Raw genomic sequence first — 16,306 nt, 5'->3', positions numbered from 1 at the left:
CAGTGATGGAGGTGTCAAGGCTGTAGTGACAAATGACAGCAGAGCCTGTGTGACAGGAGGCAGCAGAGGAACACCGTGTCCTTCCAGGCCACAAGGACTACTGCACTAGGCAAGGAGAAAGGGACTCAAAAGCCCAGAGAGATAGCAGAGCTGCCCAACCAGAACACAATTACCTGTGCTCTGCCACACGCAGGTGAAATACAAACCACTGCTACCAGACTGGTACACTGTCTGCCTGCCCAAAGTGGCACAGAGGGACTTTGGTGGCTGCCCATCACTGTTTTGACATAACAAAGAGCAGCAGCAGAGTGACACAAAGGAATAAACATGCAAAGAGCTCAGCTGCCTGGCTCAGTCCTTGCGGGCTGATTAAAAGTCTTTAGTTGAAACAGCTGAGCATTGGGATCTGGCTAGTTTTCAAGATCTAGAAAAAGCTATTTAATAATTCCTGTTTCATCTCATCTCTGACTAGAAAAACGATTTTATTCCAAACATATCTCTGGCGGACCATTTTCCCCACCTGTCTTATCTAAGAGTTTATGGGGTTATAAACAAATCCTGTTTATTTAATTCATGTGCTACATAAAATACAAGCTGTATTAGATTTGTTACTATTAATTTAAGCATCTCTCACCTAAAATGGTCCTCGATCAAGGGCAATGTTATAAATTTGTTCAAGTATGTGATGAGAGGGAATGAAGAAAGAGAACCCAGACTCTTCAGTGGTGCCCAGTGATGACAAGGGGCACTGGGCACAAACTGAAATGGACTGGTCCATCTGAAGACACAAATCCACTTCTACTGTGAGCGTTGCCAAATTCAGAACAGGTTTCCCAGAGAAGCTGAGTCATCTCCAGCTGTGATGATACTGAAAACCCATATAGCCACAGTCCTGGTCTGCCTGTTCCAGGTGATCCTGCTAAAGCAGGAGTAGACTAGAAGATCAGGTGGTCCCTTCCAACCCAAATTATTCCATAAGAAAAAAAACACCACCAGAAGAAAGACAGTGCAGCAGAGAGGCTGGAATCCAAATCTACTCTGTGACCCACCGTGGCACCAAACTCTCCTACAAACTCTTTAAAATTAATTCATCCCTGCTGATGGCACTGAAGGTGTGAAATAAGGTACTGCTGCAAGCAATGTCACTCCATGGCGATATGCCCTGTGCTTTTCAGAACATTAAAAAACCATCCTGCAACTCATTTTGTGGGAGGTGATAAATTGCTCAGGATTAACATACAAGAATGACAACATGCTTAGTGGGGGAAGGAAAGAAACAGCCCAAGGAGAAAGAGACAGCTTTATTTAGGGAAATTAAGTGAGGTCTGAAAGGATGAAGCCAGCAGCTGCCTGAGGAGTTGTTTCTGAGAAAGTGCATTTCAATCCTTCCTGGCATAACACTTTCTGAGAAAAGAGCTGCTGGGGCCAGCAGGTTTGTGTTAGCTGAGAGAGGTCCCTGCTTGCTCTCCATCCAATCCATCAGGACTCTGACCACCTCCACACAAGGTATTTCCCTGATAAAGGGATCTTCCAAATGCTGCAGAGTGCTAGCAGAAGGATACTGGCAGAGATTGCTGTCCTGGCCCTCTGCAGGAGTTCACACACCTCTTTTCCTTGGGTGAGCCAAAACTAAAATAAAAGTGCAACTGGTCCTTCCCCCAACACTTTCACATGGGGAGAACATGGTCCAGGTAGGTTTTACTCCAGCCACAGCCATGATTAGTGATGCCAAGCCAGCTTGACTGTTACAGGGACTGGTCAGCACGCTCTGGTGGAGACTCATGACTGTGACTGACACATTCCTCTTGCAAGAATAAGCCCAGGCACCATCCAGAGCAAACATTCATCTTGCTGTGCCCAGCAACTTCCCTCCATATACACAAGTGATGCCTGGCTTACAGCCACAATGATAATCAGATTCCAAAAAGAATCAACCCTGATGGATCAGTACCATGGTTTCGTCAGCTACATTTTAGTAGCTGTCTTCAACCAGCCTGAACGCCACGGTTCCACTGCCACGGGCACCCACTGTCACTGACAAACGCTGATCATGCAATGAGTAGTAACAGAGCTGCTCTGGTGGCACTGGACTGGGTTTTGCAGTTCCCTCTTTCAGTGACAAGGCAATGGCCAAACAGGCTTTTTCACAGGTGCTCAGTTCTTCCACCGGATTTGCTAAAAGAGAGAACAAGACGTGACCAACAGCAATGCTGAACACAGAGCCCTAGAGGCCAACTTAGTGACTCCCAATCCCTGACAAGGACAGCTATGGCCAGAGCGTGCCATTTCTATCAGTATATCCATTCATTCTTACCCTAAATGCAACCACAAACAGAAGATTACCTTCCCAGCAGGGACAGAAAGCATGTACGACAGCCAAGCCCTACGCCTAATCTACAGCTGTTACTGATGAGTGTGTCTGGAAGAAAGAGCAAGCATTTCTTACCATGTTGCTGAGAATGCTCTGTATCTTCTCTTCTTCTGCAGAGCCCCGCTCCACCTTGCATTTATATGCTGTCAGCTGGACACGATCCTTTAGATCCCGGTAGGTCTAGATAAAGGGCAAAACCAGCACCCAGCTGAGAGAAAAGGACACTTCCATGGTTAGATGGTGTCCTGCAGATGGGTAGGGCAACTCTATAATCCCCCATCCAGTTCCCAAGATAGAACAATTTCACCGCACAAACACTAGGAGCCACTTTCCTGGCTCATGGACTTCTACTGGGAACCTTATAATTTTTCCTAGGCTGCAGGGATAAATAAACCCCACCAGGCACATGACAGAAGTGGCACATGGCAGAGAATAGAAAAGTTAGAGAGAAAAAGCAGACCCATGTCCCATCTCTTCACATTGCAGCAATCTACCTCTATGACAACATCATGGCACTTGTATTTGGTAGCGAGGTTCAGCCGGGTCTCCACATCTTCCACCAGGCGCACATATTCCTGCAGCACCTGTGAGAGACAGAAGAATGTCTCAGCTCCCTTCTGCAGGTATATCCTGCCTCATTCCCTCACCCCAGTCCCAAAACCTTTCTAGGCTGCTTCACACAGACTTGTCCCCTTCTTTAGGGAAGAAGTGACCTCAACAAGACTGTTCAGGATCCCAGAGGCTTTGCTTACAAAGCTCAGTCACAGAATAAGCCGAGTTAGAAGGGCCCACAAGGATCACAAAGTCCAACTCCTGTCCCAGCACAGCACCATCCCCAAGGGTCAGAACACATGCCTGAGAGCACTGTCCAAATATTTCTTGAATTCTATCAGGCTTCATGCTGTGACCACTTCCTGGAGTAGCCTTTTTAAGTGCTAAATCACCCTCTGGGTGAAAAACCTCTTTCCAATATCCAACCCAAACCTCCCCTGACACAACTTCAGGCTACTCCCTTGAGCCCTGCCATTGGTCACTCCTCCTCTTCCCCTCACAAAGAACTTGTAGGCTGCAATGAGGTTTCCCCTCAGGCTCTTCTCCAGGCTGAACAGACCAAGTAACCTCAGCTGCTCCTCACACAGCTTCCTCTCAAGACCCTTCACCATCTTCATGGCCCTTCTTTAGACACTCTCTAATAGCTTTATAACCTTTTTAAATTGTGGTGCCCAAAAATGCACACAGGAGTCAAGGTGAGGCTGCCCCAGTGCAGAGCAGAGTAGGACAATCCCTTGCCTGGCTGACCATGCCGTGCCTGATGCATCTCAGGACAGGGTTGGCCCTCATGGCTGCCAGGACACCGCTGGCTGAGATTCAACTTGTCAGTGACCAGGATCCATGGTTCTGCTCTTCAGTCTCTCATTCCCCAGTGTGTCTGTACATCCTGGATGCAGAATCAGTCACTTTTCCTCGCTGAACTCCATTTAATTTTGGTCACTGCCCAGCCCTCTAACTTGTTGAGGTCTCTCTGAAGAGCCTTGCCTTCTAGGGAGTCAACAACTCCTCCCAGTTTTGTATAATTTACAAACTTCTTTAGTATCTCCTCCAGTCCTGCATCCAAGTCATTCATGAAGATGTTGAAGAGCACAGGGCTGAGGTTAGAGCCCTGTGAAACCCCACTAGTGACCAGTCTGACATCACCCTATTCACTGTAATTCTTTATGCCCAACTCGTGAACCAGATGCTCACCCATCTCATCACTTGTTTATCCAGCTGTGTGCTGGACATTTTGTCCAGAAGGATACTCCGAGAGACATCAAAAGCTTCACTGAAATCTAAAAACATTACATGGAGTGGCTTCCCTTGATCAACCAAGTAGGTTACCTTGTCATAAAAGGAAATCAGATTTGACAAGTAGAGCATTCCTCTCATGAAGCTATGCTGGCTGTGACCAATGACTGTGTTGTGCTCCGGGTTTTTCAGTATCTCTCAGAATATTCTATTCCATAACTTTACCATGCATTGAAATGAGACTAGTAGGTCTACAGTCTCTGAGGTCTTCCTTCTTGCCTTCTTGAAAATTGGGACACTAACCAGTCTCCAGTCATCTGGGATCTCTCCAGATTCCCAAGACCCAAAAAATCATTGAGAGGTTTTGTGATGACATCAGCTGGTTCCTCAAGGATTCTCTGATTAATCCCATCATGCCCCATAGATTTCCAACTGAAGTAGCAGATCCTGCATAGATTCAGGGTTGACTAGGAGTTGACCATTTTCACAGTCATTATCCTCCAACTCAGGGCACTGAGACCCATTTGATCCATCATCTGTTTGTGATGTGAACATTCTCATCTCAGTTATTTCTACACTGCCTATTGCCATAAAGTATTTATAAAAACTCTGTTTATTGTTCCCCACAGTTTTGGCCAGCTTCAACTTCGGTAGAGCTTTGGCTGCATGAAATTTTCTCCCTACAGTGGCAAGCAGCATCTCTGTATTCTTCTCACGTCATTTGACCTTGCTTCTAACACCTTCCTTTTTTACCTTATGTCCAAGAGATTTCTGTTCAGTCAAGCTGGCCTTCTGCTTTGCCTGCCTGACTTCCAACATCTGGGAATTGCCTGCCTTAGAAGGTCATGTTTAAAAAGAGTGATGGACCCCACTGCCTGCAAAAACATTTTTCCAGGGAACCTCGCCATTTCCCTAAGCAGCCTGAATTCTGTTCTCCTCACATCTAGAGTTAGGGTTTTGCTGGGACTTTTCCTCCTATCAACAGTCTTAGGCTACCTGGTTCCCACAGATCAGGTTAACCAGTGCTAGCCAGATTAAGAATGAGAAAATTTAATGTAGCAAAGAAAGGTGGCAATGCTCATGGGAAGAGAGTTCCCAGCCAACTTTGGCCTGCTGTCCCAGGCAGAGCTAGGACCCAGCCCCCAATACTGCCCACACCTCCTCTTGATGGGTCACTCAGCTGAATGCTGCACCTATCTGGCAGAGCCAGAAGATCCACAAGCTTCTCCCACTTCCAGCTAGGAAGCAGCTCACCTGAGGAGTCATTCATACACTGAAGCCCAACAAAGAGCAGGACATAAGCAGGGGTTCCTGGCTCACCTGCACAGGAGCATTGTTCCTCTGCAAGATCTCCACTACCCGGTGGAAGCCAATAGGTGCCTTCTTCTTGGTGTAACCCAGCCAGTTCTGAAATGAGAACCAAAGCTATGTTAACCCAAAAGGACAATCCTTCCAGCCACAAGAAAATGTGTTTTTTTCTCCCAGTGCCAGCAACATGCTCCACAGCCACCACATGCACTCGATGGCAGAGCCCTACATACAGTGGCTAGGCACAGGCTGGCTGCAATCCCTTTGGTAACAGAGCTCAGGAGCAGCCCCCTTCTCTGAACCTTATTGCTGCAGCCAAGCCAGGCTCAGCAGAGGTCTTGGGCAGGGAGAGGAGGAAAGTATTTTGACACCCTGCAACAGAGGTTCTGGGTCCTGCTGAAATAAAACCAGTCTGTCCAGTAACTCCAGAACAGGTCAGCGGTCAGTAGCAGACACCAGTATTTGGGACTGTATCCCCAGCAAGGCTTTCTGCAGCTCACCTTGGTGGTGAGGAGGGCATCCACATCACCCCAGGCCCGCAGCTTGGCACGGGCAGCCAGGGCAGTCAGCACATACTGCTTATCAGGAATCTGCAAGGTAGAAAACTGCAGTCAGAACAGTAGCAGAGCTCAGAAGGCCTGTGTGGACTGGACAAGAATGGCATCTGCCCCAGCCCTATCAGGATCCACACCAACACTCAGGCAAAGAGGTAAGATGCTGCCTGATGCCACACACAGCACTGCAGAGAGCAATAAGTGGGGATTTACGAGTGCTGCTGCAGACAGGGTACATCCATTGAAAGTCTCTACACAGCTCCCACAGCCTTTCTGAGACTCCAGAAGGGCCCTGCTTGGAAAGGATGTCATGGCTCTCTCCCTAGCTCAGTGTTGAGCCCCTCAAATTCCTCCTACTGAGCCCCTTCATTATATACAGTAAGTCCGTGCATGTTTTTAGCTAGTGCTGCCACAACAGGGGACACTCACGCACCTTAAATGTCTTCTTCAGATTGGTGGGGCTGCTGAACATACCCTAGAGAAAGCAGACAAGTCAGTGCAAACTCAGAAGGGCAGGCCACAGCAAGGGTTCAGACACCTGTTGTAAGGCATCTGCCTTGCACAGAGTCAATCTTCTCAAGATTTTTACTGCTTTTTGCTCATACCAGTGCCACAAGAAGAAGCAGCTGGCAGAAGAGAGCAACTACCCCACCCCGTTATCTGTCTGGTCTGGTTTCCCAACATCCTCAACTGATGCACCTCCAGCACTTCTAAGACCAATACCACACACCTCAGCCTCATGGGATTTACAGTGGTTTTTAGGAGGCAACTCCCTGACAAACTGTGAATGTCTTGGATCACAAAACTTCAAACTGGTGCCACAGAACAAAGTCTGAGGGATTAAATATGACCTCTCTTTCCCTTTCTTTCCTTAACATGCCACAGCTTGACCATCCCACATCTTGAGGACTACAAGGATGATACAACCTTATCTTCTGCCATGTCATCCTCACCTCAGCCTCTGTGTAGTGGTAGAAACAGGAATAGAAGAGGGTGGTCACTAGCGGCATGTTGAGAATTGAAGCCTTGCGAGGATATTTCCGAAATAGCTCTGACTGCCCAGCCATCTCCAAGTGCCGGTCATTAGCCTGTGGAATCAGGCAGACAGACAGGGTGAACATGAGCCAGGACAACTGCCTGTTTAGCTGTGGGATAGAGACCCAGAGAGAGTGTTGTGATAGCAATGTGCAAGCAAAGCCCCAACATACAATCAAGGCTCAGATCTGGTATTTCACATGTGCCTGGCACAGCAGCCTGAATAGCAACTACAACTACATTAACCAGAGCAGACTTGTTAGATCCAAAGTGGTGTAAGTTAGGGACAGCAAGGGATCTCACAGGTAGTCCCAACCATCTCCTGACCAGCAGAGAAGATTTCATACCTCAATGATGATCTGTCGCTCCAACAAGGTATAATGGTCTTGGATGTGGGAGGTATCCTCAGCTGAAAATGGGAGCCTGGCCAGACATGAAGGAAAGAGACACTGTGACCAGCTCTTAAGTAAAGAATCCTTCATTCACTACTAAGTACACTTAGAAAAATTTTTTCTTCTACCAAACAAGCTCATTTTCTTCCCAGCTTGAATGGCTAGTGGGTACTCAAGTTCATGACCCACTGCCCTCTTCAACTGGATCTCTCCTAGACAGGTTCCAGTGAAAGAAACATTATGCAGAACCTCTCACAGAATAATCTAAAGTAGATGCTACCAATTTCCTCAAGTGCTCAGGCACCCAGATTTTCACCCACTATAATCTGAATGATCAGAAAGTCCCTTGAAGCATATTTCCTCCTGAATAAACAGCAAAAGTTGCGGCACTAGTGATCACCACAAATTATTCCTCTCTGGTCTATATTGTATCCCCAACTCTACTCCCACCCCCCACTAAGGGAAAACCAACATCAGCTCTCTAACCACAAAAGCCATGGCACTGGCACAGAGGTCCAATTTTCTTCACTACCACCTTCTGTGAAGAATCCACATCCCTCCCCTGCTGCTGCATTTTTTCTTACCCAATGCAACCTTTGAGAAATTCCCTCCTTTTTTCTACATCCTGGATGTTCAAATGCTCCCGGTACTGAGACAGCTGGAGGGAGAGGGGAAAGAAACAGTCAGTTCCCATGGATTTGGGAGATACAGTATTCCAGAGGGTGAAATGGGGACAAAAAGCTTTCTCCTGATTCCCACACACTCTGCAGACAGCCTCCCCCTACAGTAAGGGAGCTTATGCTCCTGGGAATACTCACAGCAACTTCCTCAGTCCTGTCTAAGAACCTGTAAAAGGGAATTATCAAGCATTAACCCGGAGGCATAACACTGTGCTCAGCCCTGCCACAAGATAGATCAACAGCCTCACCTGAGCAGATCCAGAAGGAATTTCTGCTCACCCGTCTCTCTGAGGAAATGGATCAGATGGCACAAGGCCACCTGCCGCACCTCCAGTTCCCGAAACAAGATCTCTACAGGGGAGAGAGTTTATGTAAGGGTGGGTAAAATAAGAGAGCACTACCAAGAAGATGGGATTTAGCACAGTGCATGGAGTTGAAAGTCATTGGCAGGATTCAACAACGTTATCCCATCTCAAATCTCAGTCTTGGAGGCTGGAGTACAGAAGAGCCCAATGACTGGGCTAACAGCTGAATTCACATCCATGTGCTACCTCTACAGATCCATTTTCATTCATCCCATCACCACCACCTACCACTGCTTAAAGCTTCTCTCTGGAGCCTTTGTAGGCATCACCATCCCCCCCACACCTCCCACATTACACTTGCTACAAAAATATTCCCTGTTTAGTAAAAAAGCAATGTCCCAGATGCTCTCTTCGTAACTTGGACACAGTGGAAGAATTATCCCCTCCATCCTTCACTAAAACACACTACAGAAATCTCAGCCCCAGTCATGCTCACCTCTCCTTAATGTCCGTTTCAGGAATATCAGGACCTGTGAGCACAGATAGACAGCTCAGAATTAAGACAGACAAACAAACAGCACACTGGTCAAGGCCTAGAGAAGCTTTTGCAAAAGGCCTCTGAAAACACAGCTCTTACAGCACTGAACTTCATTTTGGTACCCACAACACCCAGGATAAGCGGTAAACCTGGGCCACAGCTGTCTAGGTTCTTCCCTAAGCTCCTACTCTGGAGTTTGGATGAGTGAGACCAAAATTTACAAAGGAAAACCTTTCCATGCAAAATCCAAGGAATTAAAAGATGATGAAGGCCTGACACAATCCCATTTCCTTTAAAAGCCAGAAAAATTGGTAAGGCCCCAGATCTTCTGTGCTCCAATGAGCAGATTAAATCTTGACCTTCAAGAAGTAGCTGCAAAAATCTGTAAGGCTGATGGATCAGAATCCTTCTTATTAACATCAATTCTTCAGAGTGGCAGGAAAGACAGCAGGAATACAGAATTTCCCTTAAAGTCTTAAGCTTTGACACTTTCCAGTAACTGTTTGGCTTGAACTAAAGAACACCCCCCAGTCCTGCAAGACTGGGTGGTCAGCTGACTGCATTCTCACAAGCACTCTCTGTGGGGCCACCCAGAAGTCCCAGCCCTGTACAGCCCCAGCAGGACTCACAGCTGTAATGACATTCCCATCATGCCCGGCCACAGCTTCATCCAAGAGCACCAGCTTGTCCTGCAGGGACCGAAATCTCTCTAGAGAGCAGACCTAGAAATAGAACAGGAAGAAGCAGGCATGTGGGACATGAGACAGTCCTCAGGCTAAATCCAAGGTATTATTTATTCCTCTCCCAGAAGCCCTTCAGCAACATGAACAACTGCCCCCCCAATGAGTGGAGAAATTCTCATTTAGCTGAAACCACACGCCTCATAATCCCTGGAAATCTGTCCACAGGGGTTGCAGTCAATCCTCATTACTGCCCAGTCTAGGACAGCACACAAGGTACATTCAGCACAAACACCCTGGTAACAAGACAAAATTTCCCTGTACACCACAAACCACTAGCCCTGACAGAAGGAGGGAATTCTGCAGGCCCCTTTTCACAAAGAAGACCAGAAAAATAGAATCATAACTCTTTCTCCCTTCTTCTTACCCCACATCTGTAGCCTCTCTCAGCCTTTAGTTCACCTCAGCCTTTGAGGAGACACATCCAGAGTGAAAACACAATCTCCCCATGTGTTCACTGCACACTGAGGAACCTAAGACTAAGATTACAGCTCCACTGAAACCATTTCTGTCTTTCTCCCTCCATTTGCCACCAACTGAGAATGGAGATACAGCCTCAACCCCTCAGATTTTTAAAATAAACCAGTCCCGGGGAGCAGAAAGGGTAGAAAGGGACACAGCAGTACAGAGACCTACTGTCAGAGCCTTGCTGAGGGGACAACTCAAGTAAACAAAGCAACAAAACCCTGTAATTCTCCTGCTGCTTCTGAGCTAGTGTGTTCCAGCACTGCCACCTGGCAAAGTCACAAACAGGCAAACCACCATGCCTGCTAGGTGCTGCAAGCAACACAGATCCCCTCCTTGCTCCCAGACCAGCCAGGAGCACAGCAATGTGTAAAGCATTTTGGTACCACCCACCCTCCATTTCTTACAAGCAGGTGGGAGTGGAAAGTCCTTACCTTGCCCCTCTGCATTCGCCTGACTGTATCTTTCGGGCTCCAGTCACTGCTGTAATCCTGCCACAAGAAAAATAAAGCACTCCTAAGCCTCAGATCATTTCAGCAATCTCCAAGCTGCTTTCCACTTTGCTGCATCAATGATGGCACACATGTAACTACTCACATTTATCATTCTGCTGCTCCAGAAAAGGTGTTAGTAGGACGCGCATGAACATTTTTCAAGTGCAAATGCTGAGCCCTCAGACTCTGCATATGCTGGTGTGGAGGGAAGCTAAAGGCTCATATGTTAACACAGCCTTTCTATTGCCTCAGTAAGGTCTGTGATCGTACCCTTTACAAGAAGTGCACTGCATCAAGCTGTTCTCCTCGCAAACTACATAGCTTTCAGGACAAACAAAGCACATGCAAAACAGACCAACCCAAAACTGAAGGATAAGGAGTCAGTTTCTTTTTACAATTCAGACAGACTTCTGCTGGTGAGCCTTCCACAGCAGTGTGGAGAGCACAGGGACAACAGCCTCAGGCAAGCACTTGGGGAGTCACACAGGACAAGGACAATGTGACAAGGGCATTGAAGCCTGGAGGAGGATTATCTTAACTAATATGCTATCACTGCTGCAACGACCAGAATTTTCCCCCTGCAGCAAGCAGACACTATGATCTGACAAACTGGATAAAAAGTAATGGCGGCCTGAGCCACTCCTAACTCAGACACCATAAAGTCATCTAGGTCTCCATGAGGCAATTTAGCTCTCTGCCTCAAAAGGCCCAGAGAAAGGGAGGAACAAGAACCAGCTCTGAGGACACTGAATTTTAAATCCATTGAAGATTTAAAGTCCAAATCTAAGGATGAAAGATCTGACCAGTCCTATTAGGGGACCTCTGCACACAAGTCTCTCAAAGCAATGTATAGCTGAGTGTCAAATACCCTAAGCACCAGGGTTTCCTCAAGCACCTCTGGCCAGAGGCAGCTTCTCAACCTGTCACTGTCAGGACACTCAGAAAAAGCTGCCACTAACTTTCCCTTCTTTGTTCCACCCCAGTTACACAACTCCTGTCTGTATTTAACAGGCTGTATAATTCTTCTCCTTCCTGTTTCACTGCTTCTGCAGGCCCAGAACAGAACACAACAGCACAGCCTTGTTTCTGCTGCTGTGCTTTGAGGATGCTGTCTGTTAGGTTATGTCATTAATGGCTAACTGACAAAATACACCAGCCTGGGGAGGATCAGATGGCCAAGGACAGGTGGACCATGATCCCCAGCTACAAAACAAACCAAATGTCTAAGACCAGCTACTGGAGGGACCCATAGAGTGTGTGTATGTTCGCTAATGGAATTGGTCAGACTGAAAGGAAGCTCAGGATCAAGCTTGAGTGTTTTCTGTATGTGTCTGTTCATAACGGCGCTGGTTTCTGTCTGTGTTAATCCATGCAGGCAGCTGTGTTAACAATGTGCATGTCTGTATCTGTAGGGAATATGGGCTCAGTCCTGTTACTGCCTGGACCTAGGGACACTGAGCCACAATCTCACACCTAGTAAGAGGATCCACCCAGTTTTAAAATCCTCTAGATTCTCCAACACCTATCACTGCATATCTGGCAGACAAACATCCCTGCCAACTGGAACACTGCCTCTGCATAATTCCCTCTGTGTTGTCCCAGTGATTCATGAACAAGAAATTTCAAAACATTAATATTTTAAAAAATGTAAAAGTCAAATGCGATGCCAGTTTATCCGACCCAGCACGAAAGCAGCTTACAAGCAAAGCACTATTTTGAAATCCTTTCCACAAAAATTGCTGAGCTAGTCATTAAAAACAGTAACCAAAATCAAGATGCCCAGCAAAGCTCCATACCTCTGAGCAAAAGCAGAGAACGCTTAAATTACTGCAAGGCTGTATTTTGCAATTCCCTGTTCTATTCCCTACATTGCCCTCTTCTGTCTGAAACAGCAAATAATCACTTCCCAACCAGGAGAGCAGGAAGTTCACTAATTTCAGCAGACAACAAGCACAGGCTGCTCACCTTGTACTCAGCTTTTGGTCTGCGCAGCTCTGGGGCACAGTTTTTAACTCCCGTGTCAGTGAGGGCTGAGAGGGAAAGACACACATGAGTAGCACATAAAAACCCTGATTCACATCCACTTCCAAATACATCCCTTTCTTGGTTTTCATGGCAGAAGACCCAAACTTAAGCACCAAATGGCTGTATAGCATTACTCTAAAACAAACAATTGTCAGTTGTACATTAAGTAATTACCCCAAATCATCATGCCAATTCTTTAATTTCTTTGAGGAAAGAACCACCCATGAACTTTTAGACAGCACGTGATTCAGTTTCCCTTTTTGCACTGTAAAGCAGATGACACTTCCCTTTTTTTGGGAAATGTTTTGCTTCATGTAAATCTGCACCCCTCCCAGAATGAGGCAGGGATCTAAAACTTACCATCTGAAAGGGACTGGAAACTTGAGAGTTTGTTTCGTCCTGAAAGAAAAACACTGATGAGGCACTCTCCCTTCACCAGGAACATTTCCTGCCCAGGGAACACAAGACTGGACTGCAAGCCAGTTTACTGCAGCTATGCCACTGTAGAACAAGCCACCCTGTAAAGAGATTCACACTACACCAGCACAGCTGGGGCCCACCTGCTTACATTCCAAGGCATTAAAACTGTCTGTGGCATTGCAAACCATATCACACTCCGTTCTTATCTGCTCTCTTGGTGCTGAAACCATGAGAGGTTAAAGCCTGAATTCACTCATCTACCTGCAGTGCAGAGACTCAAGCACTGCAACACAGGCCATGGCAACATGAACAGCTCCATTCATCAGGACTGCAATTTGGACGCCTTTCTTCATCGCTTTATTGCCAAAGTTGAGAGTAAAAGAATTACCAAAGAAAGAGAGACAAAGTAAATATTGTTTTGTTGTCTGGCTGTGAGAGAACAGAGTTGAACTCCTGCAAGCTGTGTATGTTTATCCATTGCCTGCTGCACAGTTCCCCCATAACCAGCTATGCTGCCACTGCTATCACACGTTTGCTGAACCAATACCAATAGCAGCCAGCGGAGCTCCAAATAAAGCATAATCAATCTGTCTTTTCTACAGAACTGAAAATCAAATGAGGGCTACATAGGTCAAGCCAGTCCCTCTGCAGTCTGCTCTTTTCCACCAACCAAATGGATGGCCACACAGTGCTGTGCTCTACCTTGCCTTCTTTGGAACCTGGATTTTAAGAAGCCATAATCTCCAAAGACCCTTCCCACTCCACAAAAACATGTGATCTACTGCACAAGACAGTCTTCCATTTCTGACCAGTGAGCAATACACTTCCACCCTAAGGACAGACTGGAGCTTCCCTGTCTTGCAATGCACTTCAGATAAAACGATTTACATAAGATAACACAGCTGCCCCTTGACAGTCTTAAGGAAAAACACATTTGTCAATATAGTATATAATGAACCTCACCTTTGAACAGGCTGCTTAGGGAGTAGGAAGAAGCTTGTTTGGGAAGAGCAGCATAGGAGGAAGAGCCCTTCTGTAGGCTGGAGTCTCGGCCATCCAGGGAGCTGGTGCTGCCAGAGGCTGTCTCTTTGATTGACCAGGAGATACCTGTGTGCAGAGAGGTAATTTTTAACCGAGAAACAGCCTGTAAAGAATGATCTTCTGGCATGGCAGAAACATTACCAGATGTGTGCTGGTCAGTTCTGCACTAGCACATCTCGTTAAGTCTGACCCTCAGCACTAAGCAGACGCAGTGCATCTCTCCATGCAGAATTCCACTCTCATGTAATGCTGCTTGTAAGCAGTAGCATCTTGTAAGCAGCAGCATGTTGTCCTCCAGAAAAGGCTGGTTTCACCAATACTGTACAGTTGACACAGCTTGTGTAAAAGGAATACATAGACAACCCCACCATTTATATATTGTTGCACAGGGCAAAGCATAGTCCCTGTTCTAAAAGTACAAAGCAAGACAGAGAGACCCCAGCCTAGCCCAAATTGCAGAAGCCTAAGAGCGTGCTTTCCTGAACACTGAAGACTAAGACAGTTTTCCTTCCCACACAGATAAAACAGTTGTCAGTAGTATGCACATGCTGCTGACCACAATGCTTATGTCTCCCTCCTGCCTGTTCAATACAGTTTCTCCTTGTTTTCACACAGCTGCACAACACACATATGTAAATTTCATTGTTTGACACTCACTAGCAAGAGTCACAATTCTGTGGGTCATGAACTTAAAATCACAGCACACAGCATTGTGTGTGGGTCATGGGCTCACTCCCATCGCCACTAGAAACACATCTGCTTAATGTTTACAGCTCCCTTTCACATTTCAAGTACAAGAGTCATTCGATAAACATACATTAAACCTTGGATTGGCTGCTTAAAGTGCTGTGGGGTCAAAACACAGAAACTTTAGATAATGCCACTTCAGGCACTGGTTAGAAGAAAAATGATCACCTAGAACCTTGCAGACCACCTGAGAATGATTAGTATCAACCCATAATCTCCAAAATACCTACTCTGAGGTTGGCTACATATTAGCAAAAACACAGTGAATTCCCTCCACTTGTCTGCACTCCTCTTTTTTACACAATTTGGGCTTCTGCTCACCCTCTTTTCAGTGGATCTGCTCAGGTAAATCAAGTAGCTCTCAATGTGACCTGGGAGACTAGAATCAGATTAGATAGCAAATAATAATCCTGATTTAAGCAGCAATTTCATACCCTCTCTATCTCAGGGATAATTTGCAGTAGTTCTGCACTTACTTCCCACAGGTTCTCCACTCCAGCTGACCCTCTCGAGGTCATCATCATCATCATCGACAATATCCCGAAGGCTGTTCACTGCCCGTTTGGATTCCTTTAGCTACACACAAAAGAGTGACCTTGCATAAGGATCATCAGAATTGCAGAATACACTTCATTTCCTATCCTATTACCATCAAACATCTCCCAAAGAACTTCGAATACAGCTTCTTCAGCTTCCATTGCTTCTTCCCGGGATGGTGTTTTAGTCCTGTCGGTGTGCAGCAGACACAGTAGCCGTTCCTCACCACTGGGAGCCCAAGGACACCTAGGCGGACACTAACAGCTCAAACAGCGGGAGATGCCGTTTGGTGCGTGGGCGAGGAACCACGTCCTAATGAGATTTTGGACTGGCTACTGTGGAGACCTTGGTACCCTCGGCAGTGGGGCAGGAGGTGACAATCCACCTACGGAACATCAACTCTGCGCGATGTGCAGCGCCGAGGCCTGGGCTGGGACAGATACAGGGGCCCACCCGGCGAGGGTGTTTTACCGGCAGTTCCGGGGCCGGACCCTCCCTACCTGCGAGAGCTCGTCATCCTCATCGTCAAAGGTGAAGGCCCGGAACTTGGAGCTGTGCCAGTACTCCTCCTCGTCCGCTCGCACCCTGCTCATCTGCAACGACACCGCGCGGCTGCCTCAGCAGAGGGAGGGAGCGGCTGCCTCGGGGGTATCACCACCCCCGCCCCTGGCCCTAGTCCCGGCCCCGCCGCCCGCGGCCCCTGTCTCACCTCGCCGCCCCTCCCGCGGCAGCAGCAGCGGCGTCCTCACGGCAAGGCGGGGCAGGACAGCCGCGCGCGGGGCACGCCGGTACATGTAGTTGTCCCGCTAGGCGCGGCGCGGCCCCTCCTCGTTCACGCACTACGAGTCCCGGCGTGCCCCGCGGGCCGC

The 16,306-nt window shown here is 47.3% G+C and overlaps 1 protein-coding gene across 2 annotated transcripts; it reads right to left on the bottom strand.

Moving 5' to 3' along the window:
• Positions 1-1,286: 1,286 nt before the first annotated feature.
• VIPAS39 (VPS33B interacting protein, apical-basolateral polarity regulator, spe-39 homolog) lies at positions 1,287-16,243 on the bottom strand. Of its 2 annotated transcripts, XM_033062755.2 has the most exons (20): positions 16,147-16,243; positions 15,938-16,030; positions 15,377-15,476; positions 14,076-14,219; positions 13,053-13,091; positions 12,633-12,697; positions 10,608-10,664; positions 9,598-9,690; positions 8,927-8,960; positions 8,374-8,476; positions 8,264-8,291; positions 8,030-8,103; positions 7,401-7,476; positions 6,972-7,106; positions 6,452-6,493; positions 5,965-6,054; positions 5,477-5,563; positions 2,866-2,955; positions 2,447-2,551; positions 1,287-2,175 (listed from the first exon to the last, which is right to left on the bottom strand). In XM_033062755.2, the coding sequence occupies exons 2-20, from the start codon at positions 16,028-16,030 to the stop codon at positions 2,155-2,157; spliced, it is 1,476 nt and encodes a 491-aa protein (XP_032918646.1). In that variant the 5' UTR covers positions 16,147-16,243; the 3' UTR covers positions 1,287-2,154. The 2 variants fall into 2 exon arrangements, with proteins under 2 accessions (XP_032918646.1, XP_032918647.1); XM_033062756.2 differs by lacking the exons at positions 15,938-16,030; positions 16,147-16,243 and adding an exon at positions 15,550-15,914.
• Between the last annotated feature and the right edge of the window lie 63 nt (positions 16,244-16,306).

Source organism: Catharus ustulatus, chromosome 6, assembly GCF_009819885.2.
Source record: "Catharus ustulatus isolate bCatUst1 chromosome 6, bCatUst1.pri.v2, whole genome shotgun sequence".
NCBI classification, from domain to species: domain Eukaryota; kingdom Metazoa; phylum Chordata; class Aves; order Passeriformes; family Turdidae; genus Catharus; species Catharus ustulatus.
The sequence above is the reverse complement of the archived record's forward strand: the minus strand, read 5'-3'. Positions and strand labels throughout refer to the sequence as shown.